Source organism: Plecotus auritus, assembly GCF_963455305.1.
Source record: "Plecotus auritus genome assembly, chromosome: X".
Taxonomy (NCBI): domain Eukaryota; kingdom Metazoa; phylum Chordata; class Mammalia; order Chiroptera; family Vespertilionidae; genus Plecotus; species Plecotus auritus.
In genome coordinates this window covers 53534918-53562884 of record NC_137784.1, presented here as the reverse complement: position 1 = coordinate 53562884, position 27967 = coordinate 53534918, and the positions used below count along the sequence as shown (strand labels likewise).

The 27967-nt window shown below is 41.5% G+C and overlaps 1 protein-coding gene across 1 annotated transcript; it reads left to right on the top strand.

The window, feature by feature from the left end:
* Window positions 1-2127: 2127 nt before the first annotated feature.
* Window positions 2128-27967, top strand: LOC308240124 (ubiquitin-ribosomal protein eS31 fusion protein-like; the record flags this gene model as incomplete). Its single annotated transcript, XM_080653082.1, has 2 exons — window positions 2128-2503; window positions 27912-27967. 2 exons carry the CDS (start codon window positions 2128-2130, stop codon window positions 27965-27967), a joined length of 432 nt encoding a protein of 143 aa, XP_080509208.1.

Sequence of the window (27967 nt, the reverse complement as noted above, 5' to 3'; positions counted from 1 at the left end):
CCCCTGCAGTCTCCTAGGGTGTCCCCAACTGGGTGATCCTATGTATTGGGCTTAGTAATCAGAAGCAAGAATTTCAAGACGAAAAAGCCCAAGTGTGCGAACTCCGTTGTTCCGCGTAAGTCTTGGCAGCCTGAAATTCTTAGGGTGTCCCTGCACTTCAGATCAAAATGGGTTGCTTTTTAGAGAGCCCTTCTGTTAGCAGCTCTGAGGACCCCCTTCCACATTCACAGATCACACCAGCCCCAACAGCCACGGATTTTTCTAGGCACAGACTTCCCTGGTCCTCCAGCTCCCGCAAAACGCGCGTTCCTCTCTCCTGCCGGGACCAGAGACCTCACCTTATCCCAGGCGAAATCTGACCTTTCTGTGGTGGAGTGTAGAGCTCCTCTGAACCGTGTGTTTGCGCCAATTGGAGACTGGTGTTTTGGGGCTTGCAGCTGTTCAGTGGGTGCCGCAGTTGTGGATTTTCAGGCCTCCGATAAGCTCCACTTTCCCTTTCAAGATGGCGCACCATGCTAAGGAATTTTGAATGTGTTCTGTGTATGTTGGACAGTGAAGGACACTGAAGAATTATAATCAGTATACTAGAGTCAGATTTTTACATGTGAAAATCATTCTAGCAGTAGTTCATAGCTTGAATTACAAAAGCAACTGGAGGCCAGTGAAGAATTCTATATTATAAAACCCTAATATGCAAATCGACTGAATGGCAGAATGACCAGTTGCTATGATGCACACTGACAACCAGGGGGCAGACACTCAATGCAGGAGCTCCCCCCTGGTGGTCAGTGTGCTCCCACAGGGGAGCACCACTCAGCCAGAAGCTGGGTTCACAGCTGGAGAGCACAGCAGTGGTGGCAGGAGCCTCTCCCACCTTTGCGGAAGCACAAAGAAGCAGCAAGCCCTGCTTCTGGCTGAGCAGTGCTCCCACAAGGGGAGTGCCGCTCAGCCAGAAGCCAGACTCATGGCTGGTGAGTGCAGTGGCAGTGGTGGGAGCCTCTCCTGCCTCCAAAGCAGCACTAAGGAGCAGCGAGCCAAGTGGTAAGGAGCAGCAAGCAAGTGGGCAGTAAGGAGCAAAGGATTTTGGACCGTGAGAGGGATCCTGGACTGCAAGAGGGATGTCTGACTGCCAGATGTCTGACCTTCGAGGTTCTGGACTGCGAGAGGGCTCAGGCCAGGCTGAGGGACCACCTCCAGTGCACAAATTTCATGCATCAGGTCTCTAGTCTATTATAATAGCCTACATCAGAGATAATGAGTTAGAGGAGAGGGTGAGGGAGAGTTCTGGTTCTAGTAATGGCAGAATAGCTTTTATCTGATTACCTTCTCACAGATAACAATAATAAACTAGAGATATATATTTTGTAAACTACTATTTGCAAAACCACCAACCATTAGAATGCATTAAAGATTGAGTGAATGAAATGAGGTAGAAAATGGAAGAGATTTGACACTTAAAAAGAAGAGAAACTCACTGCTTGAGGTCCAAAAATATGTCTCTTTCCCCCCCCCCCCTGAGAACCCCCCCCTGAGAACATTCCCCAGTTTTTGTGTCACAGGATGGCTTAAATTCAAGCAGAAAGTTTTGGCTTCAAGTGTCAGAGGAGAGTTTGGAATTGCCAGAGAAGCATAAAATTGCAGAGGGAAGTCTGGAGAAAAAGCAACTGTGGAAGGAGCCCCTAAATTCCTTGGCTGAATCTACTTTACATGCATGGGATTACTCCAAGGACCTGGAAGAAAGCCGAAGCTAAAAGGCTCAAAGTCCTGAGCAGAGATTTCAGCTGTTGCCCATTGCAGTGAATACAGAGTTTAGAGTCTGAGTGCTGCCTAGTAAAGGGGATAAATAGCTCTTGGTAAATACCCCAAACTTGCCATTGAAATACCAGAAGGCTCTTGACTTTGGAGTAAAGACTATGTCTAAAGATAAAGGGACTTATCCTAAGACTAAGGGAAAAATTGAAACAAATCCACCCTTAAAAAAAGTGTAAAACCATGTCCCTGAAGTTCAATGTTATCAACCAGTAATGTATTTGGCAACCAGAATGAAAATCAACACTCTGCAGAGTCCAAAACAAAATCTGCAGTCTCGCTTTCCAATATGCCATCTGCGGTGGAGTCTCTGCCAAGATGCAGATTTTTGTGAAAACCCTCACAGGGAAGACCATCACTCTCGAGGTTGGACCCTTGGATACAATAAAAAATGTAAAGGCCAAGATCCAGGATAAGGAAGGAATTCCTCCTGATCAGCAAAGACTGATCTTTTCTGACAAGCAACTGGAAGATAGACGTACTCTGTCTGACAACAACATTCAAAAGGAGTCCACTCTTCATCTTGTGTTGAGACTTCGTGGTGTTACTAAGAAAAGGAAGAAGTCTTACACCACTCCCAAAAAGAATGAGCATAAGAGAAAGAAGATGAAGCTGGCTATCCTAAAATACTACAAAGTGGATGAGAATGACAAAATCAGTTGCATTCATCGGCAGTGCCCTTCAGATGAAAGTGGTGCTGGAGTTTTTATGTCCAGACACTTTTTTTTTTTCAAACTATTCTTTTTATTTTAACTTTTTTTTTTTTCAAATTTTTATTAAGGTATTATATGTGTACATATCTTACCATTGCCCCCCACCCCCACCCCACTCCCATACATGCCCTCATGTTTTGTATCCGTTGCTTACTCTTATATACATGCATATAAGTCCTTCAGTTGATCTCTTATTTCCCCCACCTCTCCCTAACCTTACCACTGTAATTTGACAGTCTGTTTGATGCTTTACTGCCTCTGTAACTATCTTTTTGTTCATCAGTTTATAATGTTTTTCATTATCCCCAAATGAGTGGGATCATGTGGTATTTTTCTTTCATTGACTGGCTTATTTCACTTAGCATAATGTTCTCTAATTCCATCCAAGTGCCTACAAATGGTAGTAATTCCTTCTTTTTTACGGCAGCATAGTATTCCATTGTGTAGATGTACCATAGTTTTCTGATCCAGTCATCTGCTGATGGGCACCTAGGCTGTTTCCAAATCTTAGCTATTGTAAATTGTGCTGCTATGAACATAGGGGTGCATATATCCTTTCTGATTGGTGTTTCTGGTTTCTTAGGATATATTCCTAGGAGTGGGATTACTGGGTCAAATGGGAGTTCCATTTTCAGTTTTTTGAGGAAACTCCATACTGTTCTCCACAGTAGCTGCACCAGTCTGCATTCCCACCAGCAGTGCACGAGGGTTCCTTTTTCTCCGCATCCTCGCCAACACTTGTCGTTTGTTGATTTGTTGATGATAGCCATTCTGACAGGTGTGAGATGGTATCGCATTGTTGTTTTGATTTGCATCTCTCGGATAATTAGTGACTTTGAGCATGTTTTCATGTGTCTCTTGGCCTTCCTTCTGTCTTCTTTCGAAAAGCTTCTATTTAGGTCCGTTGCCCATTTTTTTATTGGATCCTTTATCTTCCTTTTATTAAGTTGTATAAGCTGCCTGTAGATGTTGGAAATTAAACCTTTATCAGTGATACCATTTGCAAATATGTTCTCCCATACAGTGGTCTTTCTTGTTGTTTTGTTGATGGTTTCTTTTGCTGTGCAAAAGCTTTTTATTTTGATGTAGTCCCATTTGTTTATTTTCTGTTTGGCTTCCATTGCCCTAGGGGCAGTATCACTGAAAAAGTTCTTTTGGCATATGTCTGAGATTTTGCTGCCTGTGGATTCCTCTAGTATTTTTATGGTTTCCCGTCTTATATTTAAGTCTTGTACCCATTTTGAGTTTATTTTTGTGTATGGTGTAAGTTGGTGATCTAGTTTCATTTTTTTGCATGTATCTGTCCAATTTTCCCAACACCATTTATTAAAGAGACTGTCTTGACTCCATTGTATGCTCATGCCTCCTTTGTCAAATATTAATTGCGCATATTGGTTTGGGTCGATATCTGGATTCTCTATTCTGTTCCATTGATCTATATGTCTGTTCTTGTGCCAGTACCAGGCTGTTTTGAGGACAGTGGCTTTGTAATACAGCTTGAAATCTGGTATTGAGATCCCTCCTACTTTATTCTTCTTTCTCAGGATTGCTGTGGCTATTCGGGGTCTTTTTTTATTCCAGATGAATTTTTGGAGAGTTCTTTCTAGGTCTGTGAAATATGTCGTTGGTATTTTAATGGGGAGTGCATTGAATCTATAGATTGCTTTGGGTAGTATGGACATTTTAATGATGTTGATTCTACCAATCCATGAACATGGTATGTTCTTCCATCTGTTTACATCTTCCTCTATCTCTTTTTTCAGGGTCCTGTAGTTTTCCGCATATAGGTCTTTTACCCCCTTGGTTAGGTTTATTCCTAAGTATCTTAATTTTTTTGGTGCAATGGAAAATGGGATTGCTTTTTTAGTCTCTCTTTCTGTAAGTTCATTGTTGGTGTATAGAAATGCCATAGATTTCTTGGCATTAATTTTGTATCCTGCTACATTGCCGAATTCATTTATTAAGTCTGTTAGTTTTTTTATGGAGTCTTTCGGGTTTTTTATGTACAATATCATGTCATCTGCAAATAAGGACAGCTTTACTTCTTCTTTTCCAATTTGGATGCCTTTTATTTCTTCTTCTTGTCTAATTGCAGTGGCTAATACTTCCAGTACTATGTCAAACAGGAGTGGTGAGAGTGGGCATCCCTGTCTTGTTCCTGTTCTTAGGGGAAATGGTTTTAGTTTTTGCCCATTGAGTATGATGTTAGCTGTGGGTTTATCATATATAGCTTTTATTATGTTGAGGTATGATCCTTCTATTCCCACCTTGTTGAGAGTTTTTATCAAGAAAGGGTGTTGGATTTTGTCAAATGCTTTTTCTGCATCAATTGATATGACTATGTGATTTTTATCTCTCAATTTGTTTATGTGATGTATCACATTTATTGATTTGCGGATATTGAACCATCCTTGCATTCCTGGGATAAATCCTACTTGGTCATGGTGTATGATCTTTCTGATGTACTGCTGGATCCTATTTGCTAGAATTTTATTGAGGATTTTGGCATCTACATTCATGAGGGATATTGGCCTGTAATTCTCCTTCATTGTGTTGTCTTTATCTGGTTTTGGTATTAGGGTGATGCTGGCTTCATAGAAGGAGCTTGGAAGTGTTCCTTCCTCTTGAATTTTTTGGAATAGTCTGAGGAGGATAGGTTTTAGTTCTTCCTTGAATGTTTGGTAGAACTCTCCTGTGAAGCCGTCTGGCCCCGGGCTTTTGTTTGCCGGAAGCTCTTTGATGACTGCTTCAATTTCTTCCATAGTTACTGGCATGTTGAGCTGTTTAGATTCTTCCTGATTGAGTTTTGGAAGGTTATATTTTTCTAGGAATATGTCCATTTCCTCCAGGTTGTCCAGTTTGTTGGAATAGAGTTGTTCGTAGTATTTTTTAACAATCCTTTGTATTTCAGCGGGATCTGTTGTTATTTCACCTCTTTCATTTCTGATCTTGTTTATTTGGGTCCTCTCTCTTTGCTTCTTGGTGAGCCTGGCTAGAGGTTCATCAATCTTGTTTATCCTTTCAAAGAACCAGCTCTTGGTCTTGTTGATCTTTTGTATTGTTTCTTTGGTCTCTATGTCGTTTATCTGTGCTCTGATCTTTATTATTTCCTTCCTTCTGCTTACACTGGGCTTTTCTTGTTGCTCTTTTTCTAACTCTTTGAGTTGTTGGGTTAGGTAATTTATTACCCCTGTTTCTTGTTTTTTGCAGTAGGCTTGTAGAGCTATGAACTTCCCTCTCAAGACTGCTTTCGCTGTGTCCCATAGATTTTGGATTGTAGTGTTTTCATTGTCATTTGTTGTCATGATGTTTTTTATTTCTTCTTTGATCTCTCTGGTAACCCAGTCATGGTTTAATAGCATGCTGTTTAGTCTCCATGTGTTTGATTTCTTTGGGTTGTTTTTATTGTAGTTGATTTCCAGTTTTATGCCACTGTGGTCTGAGAAGATGCTTGATATGATTTCTATCTTCTTGAATTTGAAGAGACTTTGCCTGTGTCCCAACATATGGTCTATCTTTGAAAATGACCCATGTGCACTTGAGAAGAATGTATATTCTGTGGCTGTGGGGTGAAATGTTCTGAAGATGTCAATTAATTCCATCTGGTCTAGTGAGTCATTTAGGATTGATGTTTCTTTGCTGATGTTTTGTTTAGAGGATTTGTCCAATGGTGATAGTGGGGTATTAAAGTCTCCTACTATGATTGTATTGCTGTCAATCTCTCCCTTGATATCCTCCAGGAGTTTTTTTATGTATTTGGGTGCTCCTGTATTGGGTGCATATATGTTTACCAGAGTTATTTCTTCTTGTTGGATTGCTCCCTTTAGTATTATGAAATGGCCTTCCTTATCTCTTGTTATGTCCTTCAGTTTGAGATCTAATTTGTCAGAAATAAGTATTGCTACCCCAACTTTTTTTTCAGTTCCATTTGCCTGGAAAACCTTTTTCCATCCCTTCACCCTCAGTCTGTGTGCGTCTTTTTTTCTGAGGTGGGTTTCTTGTAGACAGCAGATATATGGGTCGTGTTTTCTTATCCAATCCGTTACCCTATGTCTTTTGATTGGGGCATTTAATCCATTTACATTTAAAGTTATTATTGATAGGTACTTATTCGTCGCCATTCCTATTCTTTACCCCTGTGTTACTTCTTCACTTCCTATTTCTTTTTTTTTTTACAGCAGACCCTTTAGCATTTCTTGCATTGCTGGTTTGGTGGTAATAAATTCCCTTAGTCCTTTTTTGTCTGTGAAGCTCCTGATTTCACCTTCAATTTTGATTGACAGCCTTGCTGGGTACAGTATTCTTGGATTCAGCCCCTTCCTTTGCATGACTTTGTATATTTCATTCCATTCCCTTCTGGCCTGATGAGTTTCTGTTGAGAAATCAGTTGCTAGTCTGATGGGGGTTCCTTTGTATGTAACTTTCTGTCTCTCTCTTGCTGCTTTTAAGATTCTTACTTTGTCGTTGGTGTTTGCCAATTTAATTATAATGTGCCTTGGCGTCGGTCTTTTGGGGTTCATTTTGCTTGGGACTCTGTGAGCTTCTTGGATTTGTGTGTGTTTTTTCTTCCCTATATCTGGGAAATTTTCTGTCATTATTTCTTCAAAGAGGTTTTCTATTCCTTGCTCAGCTTCCTTTCCTTCTGGAACCCCTATTATGCGGATGTTGTTTTGTTTCGTGTTGTCCCAAAGTTCCCGTAGACTCTCCTCTTGCCTTTTAATTTTTTTTTCTAGAAGTTGCTTTTCTTGGGTATTTTTTTCCATCTTGTCTTCTAGCTCACTGATGCGGTCCTCTGCTTCTTCTAGTCTACTCTTGATGCTTTCTATTGAGTTCTTTACAGCAGCGATGTCATTTTTCATTTCTTCTTGGTTCTTCTTCATTTCCTCTTGGTTCTTGCTCATATTGTCGAATTTGTCTTCCATTCTTTTCAGCCACCTTATGACCATTTCTCTGAATTCTTTTTCTGGAAGGTTGCTTGCCTCCATTTCGTTTACTTCCTTTTCTGGTGATGCCTGCTTTTCTTTCATATGCGGGCTGCCTCTTTGTCTCCCCATGGTCTCTCTTCTCTGGGTGTCTGGTTATGTAGTTCTCTCTCTCCTGGGTTGATTTAAAGGCACAAAATACAGCACTACCAGGTACAACTCACAAGGCACTGAACAGGAATGTATTCACGATATTAATAACCTCCAATAAAGGTGACCACCAGAAAGAGGCAAATTAGGTGATAGGAGAGAAAGAAGAAGAGGAAAAAAGAAAGAAAGAAAGAAAAAAAAAAGGAGTGTGAAAATGAAATTGGGAAAAGGGAAAGTAAAGAGAAGAAAAAAAAGAAAAAAAAAGTAAGAGAGACAAGAAAGTGACTAAGAGAGATAGGGGAACAGACTATATATATTGGGGATAAAACTCCAATAGAACAATCACTAATCCCAGCAAATGCCAGCAACAAGTGCCTGGGGATTAGTACAAACTACAACACCAACTAATATGGAGTGAGGCAAGGGAAAGCTGAAGCACAAAACAAACAAAAAAAATAAACAAAAGAAGAATAAGCAAAACAATCTCACAAAAAAGCATAAAAATTGGATATAATCTACATTCAAGCAAACAACAACAAAAGGACAGAGAGAAGGACAAGTTTATGGATAGCTCAGACAGCGAAGGGAGAGGTGTATGTGGACTTGGAGCAGGGGATTGGAGATTAGATATGTAAGTAGGGTGAAATTTTAACAAGGGGTAAACAGAAAGAATAGGGAGAATCTAAAGCAGTAAAAGGGTAAGATAAACAGGACACTGAAAAGGGGGAGGTTAGGAAGAGAGTGATGGCCTAAAGGTAGAGTTGAGATAGAGTAAAACGATGCTAAAGGAAAGATAGAAATAGAATGTAGAACCCTAATCCCAAAATAAAATGAAGAGAAAATAAAATGACACTTAAAAAAAAAAAAAAAAGATAAAATAGCAGTAGTAATAATACGGATTGAAAATAAAAATGTAATAATTAAAAAGGTAAAATCAAGTGATGAAAAAAGAAAAAAAAAGTTTCTTGATTAAAAGATGCAAAAAATGAAAATAAAAAAGAATAAAAAAATAAAAAAATAAAAGGTAAAAATAAAATGTGAAGTAGTGAAGGTCATTCACTTCCTCTGTTTTTCTGTTTGGCACGCCTGTTTCTCAGTCCAGACAGTATTGCAGTTCCCTGCGATCCACTGCTCTTCGGTGTTGTAAGCCAGTCCTGATTTTAAGCAGGCGGTGTGTCTTAATTTCTCGTATTCCTTTATTTTTGATTACACAAGAGTCAATTTGTGATTCAGCCCCTGGGTGGCAGTGTTTCTGGATTAACTTCCGGGTCTATCTATGGCCTCTCTAGGCAGTGTTAGAGCCTTCTTTCCCGCACTCGCCACTGGCCTGTGGGAGTGGTCTGCCTCAGAGCTGACTCTCTGATGGTCACTCCCAGCTCCGATCCCCAGGTTCCAGAAAAACAACCTTCCCCTGCAGTCTCCCAGGGTGTCCCCAACTGGGTGATCCTATGTATTGGGCTTAGTAATCAGAGGCAAGAACTTTAAGAGGAAAAAGCCCAGTTGTGCAAACTCTGGGACTTCGCGTAAGCCCAGGCACCCAGGGAACGCAGGGGCTGCGCTTAAGTCTGGACTGCCTGAAATTCTTAGGGTGTCCCTGCACTTCAGATCAAAATGGGTTGCTTTTTAGAGTGCCCTTCTCTTAGCAGCTCTGAGGACCCCTTTCCACAATCACAGATCACGCCAGCCCCTACAGCCACAGATTTTTCTAGGCACAGACTTCCCTGGTCCTCCAGCTCCCGCAAAACGCGCGTTCCTCTCTCCCGCCGGGGCCAGAGACCTCACCTTATCCCAGGCGAAATCTGACCTTTCCGTGGTGGAGTGTAGAGCTCCTCTGAACCCGTGTGCTTGCGCCAGTTGGGGAGCGTTGTTCTGGGGCTCGCAGCTGTTCCTGGGGTGCCGCAGTTGTGGATTCTCAGGCTTCAGATAAGCTCCACTTTCCGGATCAAGATGGCGCAGACTCCGCTTCCAAGCCCGCAGCTCCGGGAGGGGACCCAGCCGCAGTTGGTGCTGCCAGGTCAGGGGAACCCCGTTCAGCAGTCCCCCACCTCCTTCTGGAATTCAGCTGTCTCCCAACCGGCGAACAAACACTCCTTGTGCGACCCTCAGCTGTTCTTTCTTTCTGCTCCGGGACAAGGCTCGGAACACGTCTGTCTATTCCGCCGCCATTATTCCCTCCTTAACTTTTTTTATTTTTTATTTTTTATTTAATATATATTTTATTAAGGTATTATATGTGTACATATATTACCATTGCCCCCCCACCCCACTCCCATACATGCCCTCATCCCCCAATGTTTTGCATCCGTTGGTTACTCTTATATGCATGCAAATAAGTCCTTCGGTTGATCTCTAATTTCCCCCACCTCTCCCTAAACTTCCCGATGTAATTTGACAGTCTGTTTGATGCTTTACTGCCTCTGTATCTATCTTTTTGTTCATCAGTTTATAATGTTTTTTAATATCCACAAATGAGTGAAATCATGTGTTATTTTTCTTTCATTGACTAGCTTAATTCACTTAGCATAATGTTCTCCAATTCCATCCAGGTGCCTACAGATGGTAATAATTCCTTCTTTCTTATGGCAGCATAGTATTCCATTGTGCAGATGTACCATAGTTTTCTGATCCAGTCATCTGCTGACGGGCACCTAGGTTGTTTCCAAATCTTAGCTATTGTAAATTGTGCTGCTATGAACATAGGGGTGCATATATCCTTTTTGATTGGTGTTTCTAGTTTCCTAGGATATATTCCTAGGAGTGGGATTACTGGGTCAAATGGGAGTTCCATTTTCAGTTTTTTGAGGAAACTCCATACTGTTCTCCAGGGTGGCTGCACCAGTATGCATTCCCACCAGCAGTGCATGAGGGTTCCTTTTTCTCCGAATCCTCGCCAACACTTGTCGTTTGTTGATTTGTTGATGATAGCCATTCTGACAGGTGTGAGATGGTATCGCATTGTCGTTTTGATTTGTATCTCTCGGATAATTAGTTACTTTGAGCATGTTTTCATGTGTCTCTTGGCCTTCCTTCTGTCTTCTTTCGAAAAGATTCTATTTAGGTCCGTTGCCCATTTTTTATTGGATCATTTATCTTCCGTTTATTAAGTTGTATAAGCTGCCTGTAGATGTTGGAGATTAAACCTTTATCAGTGATAACATTTGCAAATATGTTCTCCCATACAGTGGGGTTTCTTGTTGTTTTGTTGATGGTTTCTTTTGCTGTGCAAAAGCTTTTTATTTTGATGTAGTCCCATTTGTTTATTTTCTCTTTGTCTTCCATTGCCCTAGGGGCAGTATCAGTGAAGAAGTTCTTTCGGCATATGTCTGAGATTTTGCTGCCTGTGGATTCCTCTAGTATTTTTATGGTTTCCCGTCTTATGTTTAAGTCCTGTATCCATTTTGAGTTTATTTTTGTGTATGGTGCAAGTTGGTGATGTAGTTTCATTTTTTTTGCATGTATCTGTCCAATTTTCCCAACACGATTTATTGAAGAGACTGTCTTGACTCCATAGTATGTTCATGCCTCCTTTGTCAAATATTAATTGCATATAGTGGATTGGGTCAATATCTGGATTTTCTATTCTATTGCATTGGTCTATATGTCTGTTCTTGTGCCAATACCAGGCTGTTTTGAGAACAGTGGCTTTGAAATACAGCTTGAAATCTGGTATTGAGATCCCACCTACTTTATTCTTCTTTCTCAGGATTGCTGTGGCTATTCGGGGTCTTTTTTTTATTCCAGATGAATTTTTGGAGAGTTCTTTCTAGGTCTGTGAAATACGCCGTTGGTATTTTAATGGGGAGTGCATTGAATCTATAGATTGCTTTGCGTAGTATAAACTTTTCAATGATGTTGATTCTACCAATCCATGAACATGGCATGTTCTTCCATCTGTTTACGTCTTCCTCTATCTCTTTTTTCAGTGTCCTGTACTTTTCCACGCATAGGTCTTTTACCTCCTTGGTTAAGTTTATTCCTAGGTATCTTAATTTTTTTGGTGCAATGGTAAATGGGATTGCTTTTTTAGTCTCTCTTTCTCTAAGTTCACTATTGGTATATAGAAATGCCATAGATTTCTTGGCGTTAATTTTGTATCCTGCTACATTGCCGAATATATTTATTAAGTCTGTTAGTTTTTTGATAGAGTCTTTCGGGTTTTTTATGTACAATATCATGTCATCTGCAAATAAGGACAGCTTTACTTCTTCTTTTCCAATTTGGATGCCTTTTATTTCTTCTTCTTGTCTAATTGCGATGGCTAATACTTCCAGTACAATGTCAAACAGGAGTGGTGAGAGTGGGCATTCCTGTCTTGTTCCTGTTCTTAGGGTAAATGGTCTTAGTTTTTGCCCATTAAGTATGATGTTAGCTGTGGGTTTATCATATATAGCTTTCATTATGTTGAGGTATGATCCTTCTATTCCCACCTTGTTGAGATTTTTTATCAAGAAAGGGGGTTGGATTTTGTCAAATGCTTTTTCTGCATCAATTGATATGACTATGTGATTTTTATCTCTCCATTTGTTTATGTGATGCATCACATTTATTGATTTGCGGATATTGTACTACCCTTGCATTCCTGGGATAAACGCTACTTGGTCATGGTGTATGATCTTTCTGAGGTACTGCTGGATCCGATTTGCTAGAATTTTGTTGAGGATTTTGGCATCTACGTTCATGAGGGATATAGGCCTGTAATTCTCCTTCATTGTGTTGTCTTTATCTGGTTTTGGTATTAGGGTGATGCTGGCTTCATAGAAGGAGCTTGGAAGTGTTCCTTCCTCTTGAATTTTTTGGAATAGTGTGAGGAGGATAGGTTTTAGTTCTTCCTTGAATGTTTGGTAAAACTCTCCTGTGAAGCCGTCTGGCCCCGGGCTTTTGTTTGTTGGAAGCTCTTTGATGACTGCTTCAATTTCTTCCATGATTACTGGCATATTGTACTGTTTTGATTCTTCCTGATTGAGTTTTGGAGGTTATATTTTTCTAGGAATATGTCCATTTCCTCTAGGTTGTCCACTTTGTTGGAATAGAGTTGTTCATAGTATTTTTTAACAATTTTTCTATTTCAGCGGGATCTGTTGTTATTTCACCTCTTTCATTTCTGATTTTGTTTATTTGGGTCCTCTCTCTTTGCTTCTTGGTGAGCCTGGCTAGAGGTTCATCAATCTTGTTTATCCTTTCAAAGAACCAGCTCTTGCTTTTGTTGATCTTTTGTATTGTTTCTTTGGTCTCTATGTCATTTATCTCTGCTCTGATCTTTATTATTTCCTTCCTTCTGCTTACATTGGGCTTTTCTTCTTGCTCTTTTTCTAACTCTTTGAGTTGTAGGGTTAGGTAATTTATTACCATTGTTTCTTGTTTTTTGCAGTATGCTTGTAGAGCTATGAACTTCCTTCTCAAGACTGCTTTCGCTGTGTCCCATAGATTTTGGATTGTAGTGTTTTCATTGTCATTTGTTGCCATGATGTTTTTTATTTCTTCTTTGATCTCTCTGGGAACCCAGTCATGGTTTAATAGCTTGCTGTTTAGTCTCCATGTGTTTGATTTCTTTGGGTTGTTTTTATTGTAGTTGATTTCCAGTTTTATGCCACTGTGGTCTGAGAAGATGCTTGATATGATTTCTATCTTCTTGAATTTGAAGAGACTTTGCCTATGTCCCAACATATGGTCTATCTTTGAAAATGACCCATGTGCACTTGAGAAGAATGTATATTCTGTGGCTGTGGGGTGAAATGTTCTGAAGATGTCAATTAATTCCATCTGGTCTAGTGAGTCATTTAGGATTGATGTTTCTTTGCTGATTTTTTGTTTAGAGTATTTTTCCAATGGTGATAGTGGGGTATTAAAGTCTCCTACTATAATTGTATTGCTGTCAATCTCTCCCTTGATATCTTACAGGAGTTTTTTTATGTATTTGAGTGCTCCTGTATTGGGTGCATATATGTTTACCACAGTTATTTCTTCTTGTTGGATTGCTCCCTTTAGTATTATGAAGTGGCCTTCCTTATCTCTTGCTATGTCCTTCACTTTGAGATCTTATTTGTCAGATATAGGTATTGCTACCCCAGCTTTTTTTTCAGTTTCATTTGCCTGGAAAACCTTTTTCCATCCCTTCATCCTCAGTCTGTGTGCGTCTTTTTTTTTTTTTTTTTTTTTGAGGTGGGTTTCTTGTACACAACAGATATATGGGTCTTGTTTTCTCACCCAATCCGTTACCCTATGTCTTTTGATTGGGGCATTTAATCCATTTTCATTTAAAGTTATTATTGATAGGTACTTATTTGTCGCCATTTTTATTCTTTTCCCCTGTGTTCCTTCTTCGCTTCCTATTTCTTTTTTTTTTACAGCAGACCCTTTAGCATTTCTTGCATTGCTGGTTTGGTGGTAATAAATTCCCTTAGTCCTTTTTTGCCTGTGAAGCTCTTGATTTCACCTTCAATTTGATTGATAGCCTTGCTGGATACAGTATTCTTGGATTCAGACCCTTCCTTTGCATGACTTTGTATATTTCATTCCATTCCCTTCTGGCCTGATGAGTTTCTGTTGAGAAATCAGTTGCTAGTCTGTTGGGGGTTTCTTTGTAGGTAACTTTCTGTCTCTCTCTTGCCGCTTTTAAGATTCTTACTTTGTCATTGGTGTTTGCCAATTTAATTATAATGTGCCTTGGCGTCGTTCTTTTGGGGTTCATTTTGCTTAGGACTCTGTGAGCTTCTTGGATTTGTGTGGGTTTTTTCTACCCTATATGAGGGAAATTTTCTGTCATTATTTCTTCAAACAGGTTTTCTATTCCTTGCTCAGCTTCCTTTCCTTCTGGAACCCCTGTTATGTGAATGTTGTTTTGTTTTGTGTTGTCTCAAAGTTCCCTTAGGCTCTCCTCCTGCTTTTTAATTTTTTTTTCTAGAAGTTGCTCTACTTGGGTATTTTTTCCCATCTTATCTTCTAGCTCACTGATGCGGTCTTCTGCTTCTTCTAGTCTACTCTTGATGCTTTCTATTGAGTTCTTTACAGCAGGGATGTCATTTTTCATTTCTTCTTGGTTCTTCTTCATTTCCTCTTGGTTCTTACTCATATTGTCTAATTTGTCTTCCATTCTTTTCAGCCACCTTATGACCATTTCTCTGAATTCTTTCTCTGGAAGGTTGCTTGCCTCCATTTCTTTTACTTCCTTTTCTGGTGATGCCTGCTTTTCTTTCATATGCGGACTGTTTCTTTGTCTCCCCATGGACTCTCTTCTCTGGATGTCTGGTTATGTATTTCTCTCTCTCCTTTCTGTGGTTTAGTGTAGAGCTCCTCTGAATCCGCGTGTTTGCACCAACTGGGGATCGGTGTTCTGGGGCTCGCAGCTGTTCCGTGGGTGCCGCAGTTGTGGATTCTCAGGCTTCTAATAAGCTCCACTTTCCCGTTCAAGATGGCGCAGACTCCGCGTCCAAGCCAGCAGCTCCGGGAGGGGACCCGGCCACAGTGGGGGCTGTCAGGTCAGGGGAACCCCGTCTAGTAGTCCCCCACCTTCTTCTGGAGTTTAGCTGTCCCCTAACTTGCCAACAAACACTCCTCGTGCGACCCTCAGCTGTTCTTTCTTTCTACTCCGGGGACAAGGCTCGGAACACGTTTGTCTATCCCGCCACCATTTTTCCTCCCCCTCTTCTTGTATTATTTTTCATCATTCTATTTTTATTTTATTTTATTTTATCCTATTTTTAATTAATTTTAATTTTTTTCTTCCTCTTTCTCTTTCTTCTTATCCACTCATCCTCTTTCTACTTCCTCTAAGCTGACCTGAGTTCCTCCCCATATTCATCCAATTTCTTAACCTCCCCATATTCATCCAATTTCTTATAAGCTTGTCCTCTACAAATTCTGACCCCACCCCCATTTTTGGGTGTTTGGTGTTTGAATATTTTGGTTTATCTCTTCGTTCTGTGGTGTTTTATCCCCATATATATACATTTTTCCCTCTTTCTTCCCTGTTCTTCTTTTTCTTTTCTCTCTTACCATTTTTTTTCTCTCCTTAATATCATTTGTGCTCTCTTTTCTCTTCCCTAATTCTCTTTTCTCTGGTGGTAACTTATATTGGGTTTATCAGTGTCGTGAGTACATTCATGTTTTGTTCCCTTTGTGTCATGTCTCGTCAAGTTGCATTTTGTCCTCTTTGGTCAATGTGGTAAAGAGCAAGCCACATAACCAGACACCTAGAGAGGACACACCATCCACGAATGGGTCAATAATACTCCAGACCCAATTACAGAGGCAGGAAGATGGCAGCAGTGAGGGAGAGAGCAACGAGGGGTTGGGGGAGAGAAACCCGCAATTTTGTGGTTGTTTGGTCTTTGCTTTTATGCAGTAAACCCAGAACACAGGACTTTTCTATTGCACTCACTCACTCGAGGCATTGGTGCAGGGAGAGTGGCACACACTTGAGATGCCTGAGGAGAGGCTGGGGAGGGAAGCAGGACAGGGAGACGTGGCCAGGAGTCCTGCATTGGGACATTCTTAAGCTCCCAAACCTAAGTGGCCATTTCTCCCTTGAAGAGCTAGCCCCTCCCAGTAGCCTCAAGGCAGGTAATACAGCCTGCCACAACCTTCCTGCAGTTTGAGCTTTACAAAGGAAACAAAGGCAAAGGTCAAGTTTATGGGTCTGAATAGGCCCAAAGAGCCCTCAGTGACTGGATTGGAAGAGGGGCCAATGTGCCCTGCTATTCTGGGAACCAGACTGATAAAAACTCCAGGTTGCCAGTTAACCCCATTGGTCTCCATACAAGGATCTCTAACCACCAAGGCCAGAGTAATATTTTGGGCCACTTGCGGAGGAGAAGTTCTGGGTCAGGAAAAAAACACCCACCTTACTCCCTGAAAGCGAAAGAGCAGCAACGCCAACTAAAGCCCTGTCAGAAACAGACGCTTGAGTGATTAAGACTGACAGCTGGCAGATAAGATAGGCACAGAAGGCAGATTGGCCCCACCAGCTTGCAGCCAAGGCCTATGGAGACAGACACAAGCAGAGGACCTGTGGACTGCTTGGAGCTTCAAGCAGGGTGCTAAAAGCCACAAGACAGTGCCTGACAGTGGCCACCACATAAGTACCTAGCAGGAATACCAGAATTAGCAGACAGAAGAGTGGGGTACTAAACCAGCTTCCATGGGGCATTAAACCTCAGTTGAAAAAAACACTTAACTTTTTTATTTTTATTATTTTCAATTTTTAATTATTTTTATTGTATCCTATTTATTTTATTTATTTTTTTGCACTTCTTTTCTTCCTCACTTCTCTTTTACTAGTATTCCTTCTGTTTTTCTTCTTTCTCAGTCTTAGTTTCCTCTTTCCTTCTTTTTTCCCCTTTACAAAAATGGATCTTCTTTATCCAATTTATTGATGAGTTATTATTCTAGTCTCTGTTGGTTTATTCATATATCTGATTTCCACTTATCTGATCCTGCTCCATTCCCCTTCTCTTTTCTTTTTCTTCACTACTCAATTTTTTTCTCTCTTTTCTTGATCTTTTCCTCTCCTATTTTTTAACTTGTTTTACTTCCTAAATTTAGGCCAATCTGCTCTCTCCTCTTTCCCCTTTTCAAAAAAAAAACCAACATTATTTATTTATTTTATTCTTTCTTCCAGTCTTCTCATTTCTTTTTTCCTTCCTCTATTCCAAACCATGGTCATTCATCCAATTACTTAACATTATTTTCTCTATTTAAGCTCTGTATATACAGATTCTTTTAAAAAAAATACATTATATTGATTTTTCACAGAGAGGAAGGAAGAGGGATAGAGAGTTAGAAACATCGATCAGCTGCCTCCTGCACACCCTGCACTGGGGATGTACCCGCAACCAAGGTACATGCCCTTGACCGGAAGGAATTGAACCCAGGACCTTCAGTCCGCAGGCCGACACTCTATCCACTGAGCCAAACCAGCTAGGGCTGTATATACAGATTCTTTCCCCCCTTTTACTTCTGGGTGATTTTTGTTTGTGCTTTTTGATTTATTTGTTTGTTTTGTTGTGTTTTCTCCCCATATTATTTCTTACTTTCTTTTTCTTTTTTTCCTCACTATTATTCTTTCTCTCCTTTCTCTTTCCTAGTTCTTTTTTCTCTGATGGTCACTTTTATTGGGGTTATAGGTGTCTTGTATACATTTGTGTTCTGTTATTTTGTGTCATGTTGTATTTTGTGCTGTTCAGACAGCACCTCCACAATGGTTGGCATTATGTGGTAGGGAGCGAGCCACATAATCAGACTCCCTGAGAGGAGATGCCATCCACGAATGGGACAATAACATTCAAAACCCAACTACATCAGGAGAACACAAATATCTCAAGTAGGGGGCCTTTCTAGAACACCCAGTCCAGGAGACCTGTGAGACTGCACCACTGGGTCCAACAAAACATCTACTACATAAGACCAATTCAAAAAATCTGGGTGGCATAGCAATTTGATCTAATACATAGAAACAATTACAAAGGAGCAGCAAAAATGGGGAGACAAAGCAACAACCTCAAAATGAAAGAAAAGAAGGAATCCCCAGAAGAACTAAAAGAAATAAAAAGCAAGCGATTTGTCAGAGAAAGACTTCAGAGTAATGGTTACAAGGATGCTCAAACGTCTGGATGAGAAATGCATCATGTGTAAGAATCAAGAGGAAATGAAGAATGACAGCTTCAATAAAGAACACCATGGAAGGTTTCAATAGCAGACTATAAGAAGCTGAGGACTGAATCAATGAGTTAAAGACAAGGCAGAAAAAACACATGAGCAGATCAGCAACTGGAAAAAAAATTCAAAAGCATGAGGAAAACCCTAGCAGGTTTGTCTCAGTGGATAGAACATCAGTCTGTGGACTGAAGGGTCCCAGGTTTGATTCTGGACAAGAGCACCTGCTTCGGTTGCAGGCTTGATTCCCAGTAGGAGGCAGGTGGGAAGCAGCTGATTGATGATTCTCTCTCATCATTGATGTTTCTCTCTCTCTTTCCCCCTTCCTCTCTGTAATCAATAAAAATGTATTTTTTAAAAAAACAGGAGGATATTCTAAGGGAGCTCTGGGACAACATGAAATGGAACAACATCTCATAATGTTGGAGAGGAAGCTGAGCAAGGAATAGAAAACCTGTTTGAAGAAATAATTACAGAAAACTTCCCTGATTTGGGGAAGAAAAGTCACACAACACCAAGAAGCACACAGAGTCCCAAACAAGATGAACCCCAAAAGACCAACACCAAGACACATCATAATTAAATTGGCAAATGTCAATGACAAAGTAAGATTCTTAAAGGCTGCCAGAAAGAGACAGAAAAATTACCTACAAGGGATCTCCCATTAGACTATCAACTGATTTCTCAAAACAAAAAACAAAACAAAACAAAAAACAAAAACACATCAGGACAGAAGGGCATGGAAAGAAGTATACAAAGTGATGCAAAGCAAGAAACTGAATCCAAGAATACTGTATCCAGCAAGGCTATCATTCAAAATTGAAGGGGAAATCAGGAGCTTTGCAGAAAAAAAAAGGCTGAGGGAGTTTGCTTCCACCTAGCCAGCAATGCAAAAATGCTAAGGGGACAGTTGTAAAAGAATAAATAGAAATGGAAGATGGGACACAGGCATAAAAAATAAAAATGGCAACAAACAAGTACCTATCAATAATAACCTTAAACGTAAATGGATTAAATGCTCCAAACAAAAGACATAGGGTAGCTGAATGTATAAGAAAACATGACCCATATATCTATTCAGTCCACAAGAGATTCACCTTAGAACAGAGGACTCAAACAAACTGAAAGTGAAATGATGGAAAAAATTTTCAGGTGCATGGAAATGAAAAATTGCTGGGGTAGCAATACTTATATCTGACAAAATACACCTCAAGGTGAAGGCCATCTATAATAATAAAAGCCTAAGCAACCATCCTAACCGAAGGGATGACCAAACAGTCTGCGTGGGGCAACCAGGCATGCAGGGGGGGGGGCAGTTGGGGATGACCAGGCTGGCGGGGGGGGGGGGGGCAGTTAGGGGCAACTAGTCTGATGGGGAGGCAGTTGGGGCAACTAAACCAGCTGGGGGGGGGGCAGTTGGGGGTGACCAGGCCAGCATGGGGGGCAGTTAGGGGTGATCAGGCAGGCAGGTGAGCAGTTAGGAGCCAGTGGTCCCGGGTTGTGAGAGGGATGTCTGACTGTCAGTTTAGGCCTGATCCCCAGGACATCCCCCGAGGGGTCCTGGATTGGAGAGGGTGCAGGCTGGGCTGAGAGGACCCCCACAACGAATTTCATGCACCGGGCCTCTAGTAACAAGAGATAAAGAAGGCCACTTCATAGTACTACAGGGATTGCTACAATAAAAGGCTATAAGTCTGGTAAACATATATGCACCTAACACAAGAGCATCCAAGTATATATTAAAAAAAAACTTCTGGAGGATATCAAGGGAGAGATTGACAGCAATAAAATCATAGGAGGGGACTTTAAGATCCCACTGACATCTTTGGATCAATCTTCTAGACAAAGAATCAACAAAGAAACAGCAATAACACTAAATGACACTAGAACAAATTAAACTTATTGACATCTTAAGAACATTCCACCCCAAAGCTATGGAATATACATTCTTCACAAGTGCACTTGGGACATTTTCAAAGATAGACCACATGTTAGGACACAAGCTAAGTCTCTACAAATTCAAAAAGATTGAAGTCATATCAAGCATCTTCTCAGATCACAATGGCATGAACTTAGAAATTAGCTATAATAAAAACACTCAAAAACAATCAAATATATGGAGGCTAAATAGCATGCTATTAAATAATGAATGGGTAACCAAAGAGATCAAAGAAGAAATAAAAATATCCTGGAAACAAATGAAAATGAACATACAACAATCCAAAACATATGGGACACAGTGAAAGCAGTCCTGAGAGTGAAGTTCATAGCACTAATGTCCGACCTCAGAAAAACAAGAAAAAATTGGTAATAAGTTATCTAACATTACAACTAAAATAATTAGAAAGAGAACAAGAAGAAAAGCCGAGAACAAGTAGAAGGGAGAAAATAATGAAGACCTGAGCAAAATCTATGACATAGAGACCAAAAAACAAACAAAGAAACAAAAAACCCAAACACCAAAAAACAAAAAAACAAAAACCACGAAAAATAAAAAAACAATATATAAGATCAATAAAATCGTAAGTTGGTTCTTTGAAAAGATAAATAATATTGATGGATCTCTATCCAGGCTCACAAGGAAACAAAAGAGAAGACTCAAATAAACAAAATCAGAAGTGAAAGTAACAAGTGGGACAACCTGGCCAAAATTGAGGTATTCCTAGAAAAATATAACCTTCCAAAACTTAATCAGGAAGAATCAGAAAACCTGAATATGTTGATAACTACTGATGAAATTGAAGCAGAAATAAAAAAAAATTCCCAGCATCAAAAACCCTGGTCCAGACAGATTCCCAGGGGAGTTTTACCAAATATTCAAAGAAGAATTAATGTCTTTACTCCTCAAAATATTCCAAAAATTTTTTAAGAGGAATGAACACTTCCAAACTCTTTCTATGAGGCCACCATCACCCTAATTCCAAAACCAGATTAAGACATGACAAAGAGAACTACAGGCCAATAACCCTGATGAACATAGACTCTAAAATCCTCAACAAAATTTTAGCAAACTTGATCCAGCAATACATTAAAAAGATCATACATCATGACCAAGTGGGATTTATTTCAGGGATGCAAGGCTGGTCCAATATTTGCAAATCAATAAATGTGCTACAGCACATAAACAGATTGCAAGACAAAAATCACATGATCATATCAATTGATGCAGAAAAAGCATTTGACAAAATCCAACACCCTTTTTTGATTAAAACAACAACACACAACTCTCAGCAACATGGGAAAAGAGGGAATACATCTCAACATCATAAAGGCCATATATCACAAACCTACAGCCAACATCATACTCAATGGGCAAAAACCAAAACCATTTCCCCTAAGAACAGGAACAAGACAGGGATGCCCTCTTCCACCACTCTTATTCAATGCAGTTCTGGAAGTTCTGGCCATAGTGATCAGACAAGAAGAAGAAATAAAAGAAATCCAAATCAGAAAGGAGGAAGTAAAGCTCTCATTATTCCTAGATGACATGATACTGTAATAGAAAACCCTAAAATCTCCAGCAAAAAACTAAATTTAATAAATGAATTTGGAAATGTAGCAGGATACAAAACTAACAACCAAAAATCCATAGCAATTTTATACACCAACTAGAAGGCCCGGTGCATGAAATTCGTGCACTTGGGGGGGGGGCGGTCCCTTGGCCTGGCCTGCACCTTCTTGCAGTCCAGGAGCCCTGGGGGGATGTCTGACTGACAGCTTAGTGGGCCTAAGCCATCAGTCAGACATCCTTAGCATTGCCATGGAGGCAGGAGAGGCTCCCACCACTGCCACTGTGCTCGCCAGCTGTGAGCCTGGCTTCTGGCTGAGCAGCACTCCCTCTGTGGGAGCACACTGACTACCAAGGGGCAGCTCCTGTGTTGAGTGTCTGCCCCCTGGTGGTCAGCGTGCATTATAGTGACCGGTCATTCCACCATTCGGTCATTTGCATATTAGCCTTTTATTATGTAGGATACACTGTAAATGAGGCCCCCTAGAACCATTAAGAAATGCAAAAAAATCACTGTTAACTCATTTTCAAATTGCCCCCACTTAAAATCAAATTGCCCCCCCCCCCCCCCCGTGGGGCGTGTGGTGCACCTTGGGAACCACTGGGCTTGACACTTTTCCTCTCTGAGCTTCATTTCTGAATACATACACATATACCATGGGAATTGTAATCCCTTCTCCGCCTACCTCACTGGGTTGTCATGAGGAGGTTCTGAGCTAATAAACCTAGAAATGTTTCATCAAGTAAGTGATGTCTAAACGGGAAGGGATTGTTATTTTTAAGCCCATGGGTACCCTCACAGGTAGCAGGTGCTGATTAGGGGAGGAGGTCATGATTGTTTCCTGGGACTGTAGCTATGGAAGCTTTCCAGAGGGTTCCCCAGGCCTCGGAGGGGCGGGCTCTGGCCAGCAGCCCTGTAGCAGTGGTAGTCCCTGGAGGCATTGGCAGGGGTTGGGGTGTTAGGGGGGCGCTAGGAGGGTGGCGAGGCCAAAGGGGGAGTAACTGTCAAAGCTTCCTGCTTGGCGCCATTCTTTAAATTGTATGTGCCTGTTTTGCAGCGGTACCTGCTCAGGGCGGGGCTCCAATCTCCTGGAGTGGAGTGGGGGCCAGGCCAGGGCAGAGCCAGGTGGGCTAGAAGGGGGGTTTAGCCACACCCCCAGCAAGGTTCAGCGCGCTTCTGCTGCGGAGATGGCACTGCTGCTATAGGGGGGAAGGGTCTGACCATGGGGGCCGCTCAGGCCTGCCTCCACCAGGGTCTGGAGTTGTAGGGAGGAGAGGCGTGCCAGGCCCCAGTGGAGGGGGCTTAGCAGTGGTGGGCCATGGGACCCGGGTGCCCCAGGGGTACTGATGGGTGGTTGCTGGCGTGCTATTGTTGTGGGCGCCCCTGGTGGGGGTGCTGGGGGAAGAAATTGGGAGTCGGAGGTGCAGGCTGCAGCTACCCCTGAGGCTGGGTCTTCTCCTCATATGGTCAGCCTCTCTGTCCCCTCGGGGGTGCGGGGGCTGAGGTAGGGTGTCCATGCAGGAGGATTGGAAGAGCTCCCCGTGGCCGCTTCCTCTTCCTTCTTTGCAGTCCAGGCTCCTGTCAGGCACTCTACTCAGACCCCCAGGAACTTGGCTCTGGCCACCCGCCCCCTGCTGAATGTGCATCAGTATGCAAATTGGTCGTTATTGGGACACTGTAATGGACAATTAGCATATTACCTCTTTATATGTATAGATAGTATACTCTCAGAAAAAGGAAGTTAAAAAACCTATCCCATTTACCATTGCAACAAAAAAAAAAATTAAGGCACTTAGGAATAAACTTAACCAAGGAGTTAAGACTGTATTCTGAAAAGTACAGGACATTGAAAAAAGAGATAGAGGAAGATATAAACAAGTGGAAGTATATACCATGTTCATGGATAGGTAGACTTAACATCATTAAAATGTCCATACTACCCAAAGCAATCCAGAGATTCAATGCAATCCTTATTAAAATACCAACAGCATATTTCACAAACCTAGAACAAATATTCCAAATATTTATATGGAACCAAAAAAGACCCCAAATAGCTGAACCAATCTTGAGAAAGAAGAGCAAAGTTGGAGGGATAACAATACCAGCTATCAATCTATACTACAAAGCCACTGTACTCAAAACAGCCTGGTACTGGCACAAGGACAGACATATAGATCAATGGAATAGAACAGAGAATCCAGAAATCAACCCAAGTCACTATGCTCAATTAATGTTTGGCAAAGGAGGCAAGAGTATACATTGGAGCAGAGATAGAGTCTCTTCAATAAATCGTGTTGGGAGAATTGGACAGGAACATGCAAAAAAATGAAATTAGGCCACCAACTTACACCATACAAAAGAATAAACTCAAAATAGATAGATGTAAGACATGAAACAATAAAAGTCTTAGAAGAAACCATAGGCAGCAAAATCTCAGACATCTCTCATAGCAATATGTTTACTGATACATCTCCTGGGACAATGGAAACTAAGGAAAAAATAAACAACTGGGACTACATCAAAATAAAAAGCTTCTTCACAGCAAAAGAAACCATGATCAAAATAACAAGGGAGCCCACTACATGGGAGAAAATATTTGCCAATGATATATCTGATAAGGGGTCAATCTCCAAAATATATAGGAAACTCATACAACTTAACAAAAGGAAGACAAACAATCCAATATAAAAATGGGCAAAGGACCTAAATCGACACTTCTCCAAAGTGGGCATAGAGAAAGCCAAGAGACATATGAACAAATACTCAGTCACTAATCACACTAATCATCTGAGAAATGCAAATCAAAACAACAATGAGATATCACCTCACACCTGTCAGAATGGCTATTATCAACAAACTAGAGGCCCAGTGCACAAAACTCGTGCATGGGGGGAGGGGGGTGTGCCTCAGCCCAACCTGCACCCTCTCCAATCTGGAACCCCTTGAGGGATGTCCGACTGCCCGTTTAGGCCCAATCCTGGTAGGATCGGACCTAAACAGGCAGTTGGACATCCCTCTCACAATCCAGGACTGCTGGCTCCCAACCGCTCACCTGCCGGCCTGCCTGATTGCCCCTAACCACTTCTGCCTGCCAGCCTGATCGCCCCCTAACCACTCCCCTGCCAGCCTGATCAACGCCTAACTGCTCCCCTGCTGGCCCGATTGCCCCTAACTGCCCTCCCTGTTGGCCTGGTCACCCCTAACTGCCCTCCCCTGCAGGCCTGGTCCCCCCCAACTGCCCTCCCCTGCTGGCCCGGTCACCCCTAACTGCCCTCCCCTGCTGGCCTGATTGCCCCCAACTGCCCTCCCCTGCAGGCCTGGGTCCCCCCAACTGTCCTCCCCTGCAGGCCTGGTCCCCCCCCAACTGTCCTCCCCTGCAGGCCTGGTCCCCTCCAACTTCCCTCTTCTGCAGGCCGGGTCCCCCCCAACTGCCCTCCCCTGCAGGCCTGGTCCCCCCCAACTGCCTTCCCCTGCTGGCCTGGTCACCCCTAACTGCCCTCCCCTGCTGGCCTGATTGCCCCCAACTGCCCTCCCCTGCAGGCCTGGTCCCCCCCCAACTGTCCTCCCCTGCAGGCCTGGTCCCCTCCAACTTCCCTCTTCTGCAGGCCGGGTCCCCCCCAACTGCCCTCCCCTGCAGGCCTGGTCACCCCCAACTGCCTTCCCCTGCTGGCCTGGTCACCCCTAACTGCCCTCCCCTGCTGGCCTGATTGCCCCCAACTGCCCTCCCCTGCAGGCCTGGGTCCCCCCTAACTGTCCTCCTCTGCAGGCCTGGGTCCCCCCCAACTGCCCTCCCCTGCAGGCCTGGTCCCCCCTAACTGTCCTCCCCTGCAGGCCTGGGTCCCCCCCCGCAGAACTGTCCTCCCCTGCTGGCCTGGTCTCCCCCAACTGCCCTCCTCTGCCAGCCTGGTAACCCCTAACTGCCCTCCCCTGCTGGCCTGATCACCCACAACTGCCCTCCCCTGCCGGCCATCTTGTGGTGGCCATCTTGTGTCCACATGGGGGCAGCCATCTTTGACCACATGGGTCGGCCATCTTGTGTTTTGGAGTGATGATCAATTTGCATATTACTCTTTTATTAGATAGGAGGATCAACTAACCAACAGCAAGTGTCGGTGAGGTTGTGGAGAAAAGGGAACCCTAGTACCGTGGTTGGCAAACTGCTGCTTGCGAGCCACATGCGGCTCTTTGGCCCCTTGAGTGTGGCTCTTCCAAAAAATACCATGGCCTGGGCGAGTCTATTTTGAAGAAGTGGCATTAGAAGAAGTTTAAGTTTAAAAAATTTGGCTCTCAAAAGAAATTTCAATCGTTGCACTGTTGATATTTGGCTCTATTGACTAATGAGTTTGCCAACCACTGCCCTAGTACAATGCTGGTGGGAATACAGACTGGTGCAGCCACTTGAAAAACAGTATGGACTTTCCTCAAGAAGTTAAAAATGGAACTCCCATTTGATCCAGTCTTCCCACTTCTAAGATTATGTCCTAAGAAACCTGAAACACTCATCAGAAAGAATATATGCACCCTTATGTTCATAGCAGCACAATTTACAATAGCTAAGACTTAGAAACACCCTAAGTGCCCATCAGGAGATGAGTGGACAAAAAAGCAAATAAACACTAAAAAACAACTATGACACATTTACACAATGGAATACTACATGGAAATAAAAAAAGAAATAACTCTTACCATTTGCAACAGTATGGATGAACCTGGAGTGTATTATGCTGAATGAAATAAGCCAGTCAGAGAAATATAAGTATCAGAGGATCTCACTCACATGTGGAATCTAATGAACCAAATAAACTGATCAAAAATAGACCCACAGTCACAGAAGCATGAACAGGACAGTTGAACATCAGAAGGAAGGCAGGAGAGAGAGGATGGGAAGAGATAAACCAATAAACTTGGAGCTGGGGGTGAGGATAAGAAAGGGCTCGAAAAGGTTAATGGGGGAAAAAGGAGGACCTATGTAATACTTTCAACAATAAAGATTAAAAGATAAAAAAGAAACTGCTTAATGAGATAAGAATGGATATAATGTGGAAGTCTTGAATACTAAAAAAAAGAATGAAACATATCAATACAGGTACTGAAGCTATTAAAAAGATAACATAGAAATACTATGAACAACTTTACATTCATAAATCTGGCAACTTAGAAGAAATGAACTAGTTCCTTGAAAATCACAAACTCATCTAATAGAAAATAGGTAATTTGAATAGCCCTATGACTATTAAGGAAATAAAAAATTTCCAAAAATAAATGTATATGAGTTTGTTTCTTTGTTGGTTATCTGAGGGGAATAGAGGTGAGGGTAGGATGAAGAGGGTTAATGGGGTCACATAACACAAGTCTCCTTCCATCAAATACAAGATGATGGAAGGAGATTAGTCTTTAGATGTTGAGCACATAATAGAGTATATTGATGTTGAATTATAAAGTAGTGTACCTGAAATTTATATGATGTTATTAAGCAATGTTACCCCAATGAATTTAATAAACAAACTTGGTTTTAATGGTTAGTAGAAGGAGAATTAACACCAATTTACACAATTTATTCCAGAAAACAAAAAAGAAGGGAATACTTTCCAACTTATTTTATGAGGCTAGTATTAGCATAATACCAAAACTAGACAAAGACAGTACAAGAAAACTACAGACCATATTTTTCACAAATTTAAATACAAAACAAAATCCTCAACAAAATATTAGTAATCTGAATCCAATAATTTATAAAACAATTACATACCTTGAACAAGTAGGTTTTATTCCAGGTATTCAAGCTTGGTCGAATATTTGAAAATCAGTCAAGGTATCCCACCAACAAATTAAAGACGATAAATTATAATATCATGTTGATTAAAGTAGAGAAAACATTTGACAAAATTCAACACCCACTTATGATAAAATCCACACTATTAGGAATAGAAGGAAACTACCCAAGCTTGATAAAGAGCATCTGCATAAAACCTACAGCTAACAGTATATGTAATGATTAAAGACTGAGTGCTCTTCCCTTAAGATCAGAAACAAGGCAAGAATGTTCACTTTCTCCATTGCTACTCAATATAATATAACAGCTAACACAACCAGGCTAGACAATGAAATTAAAATACCATAAATTGTGAAGGAATGCATAAAACTGTTCCTACTTGCAGGTGGCATAATTGTCTACATAGAAAATTCCAAGGAATCTACAAAAAAGAAATCTTAA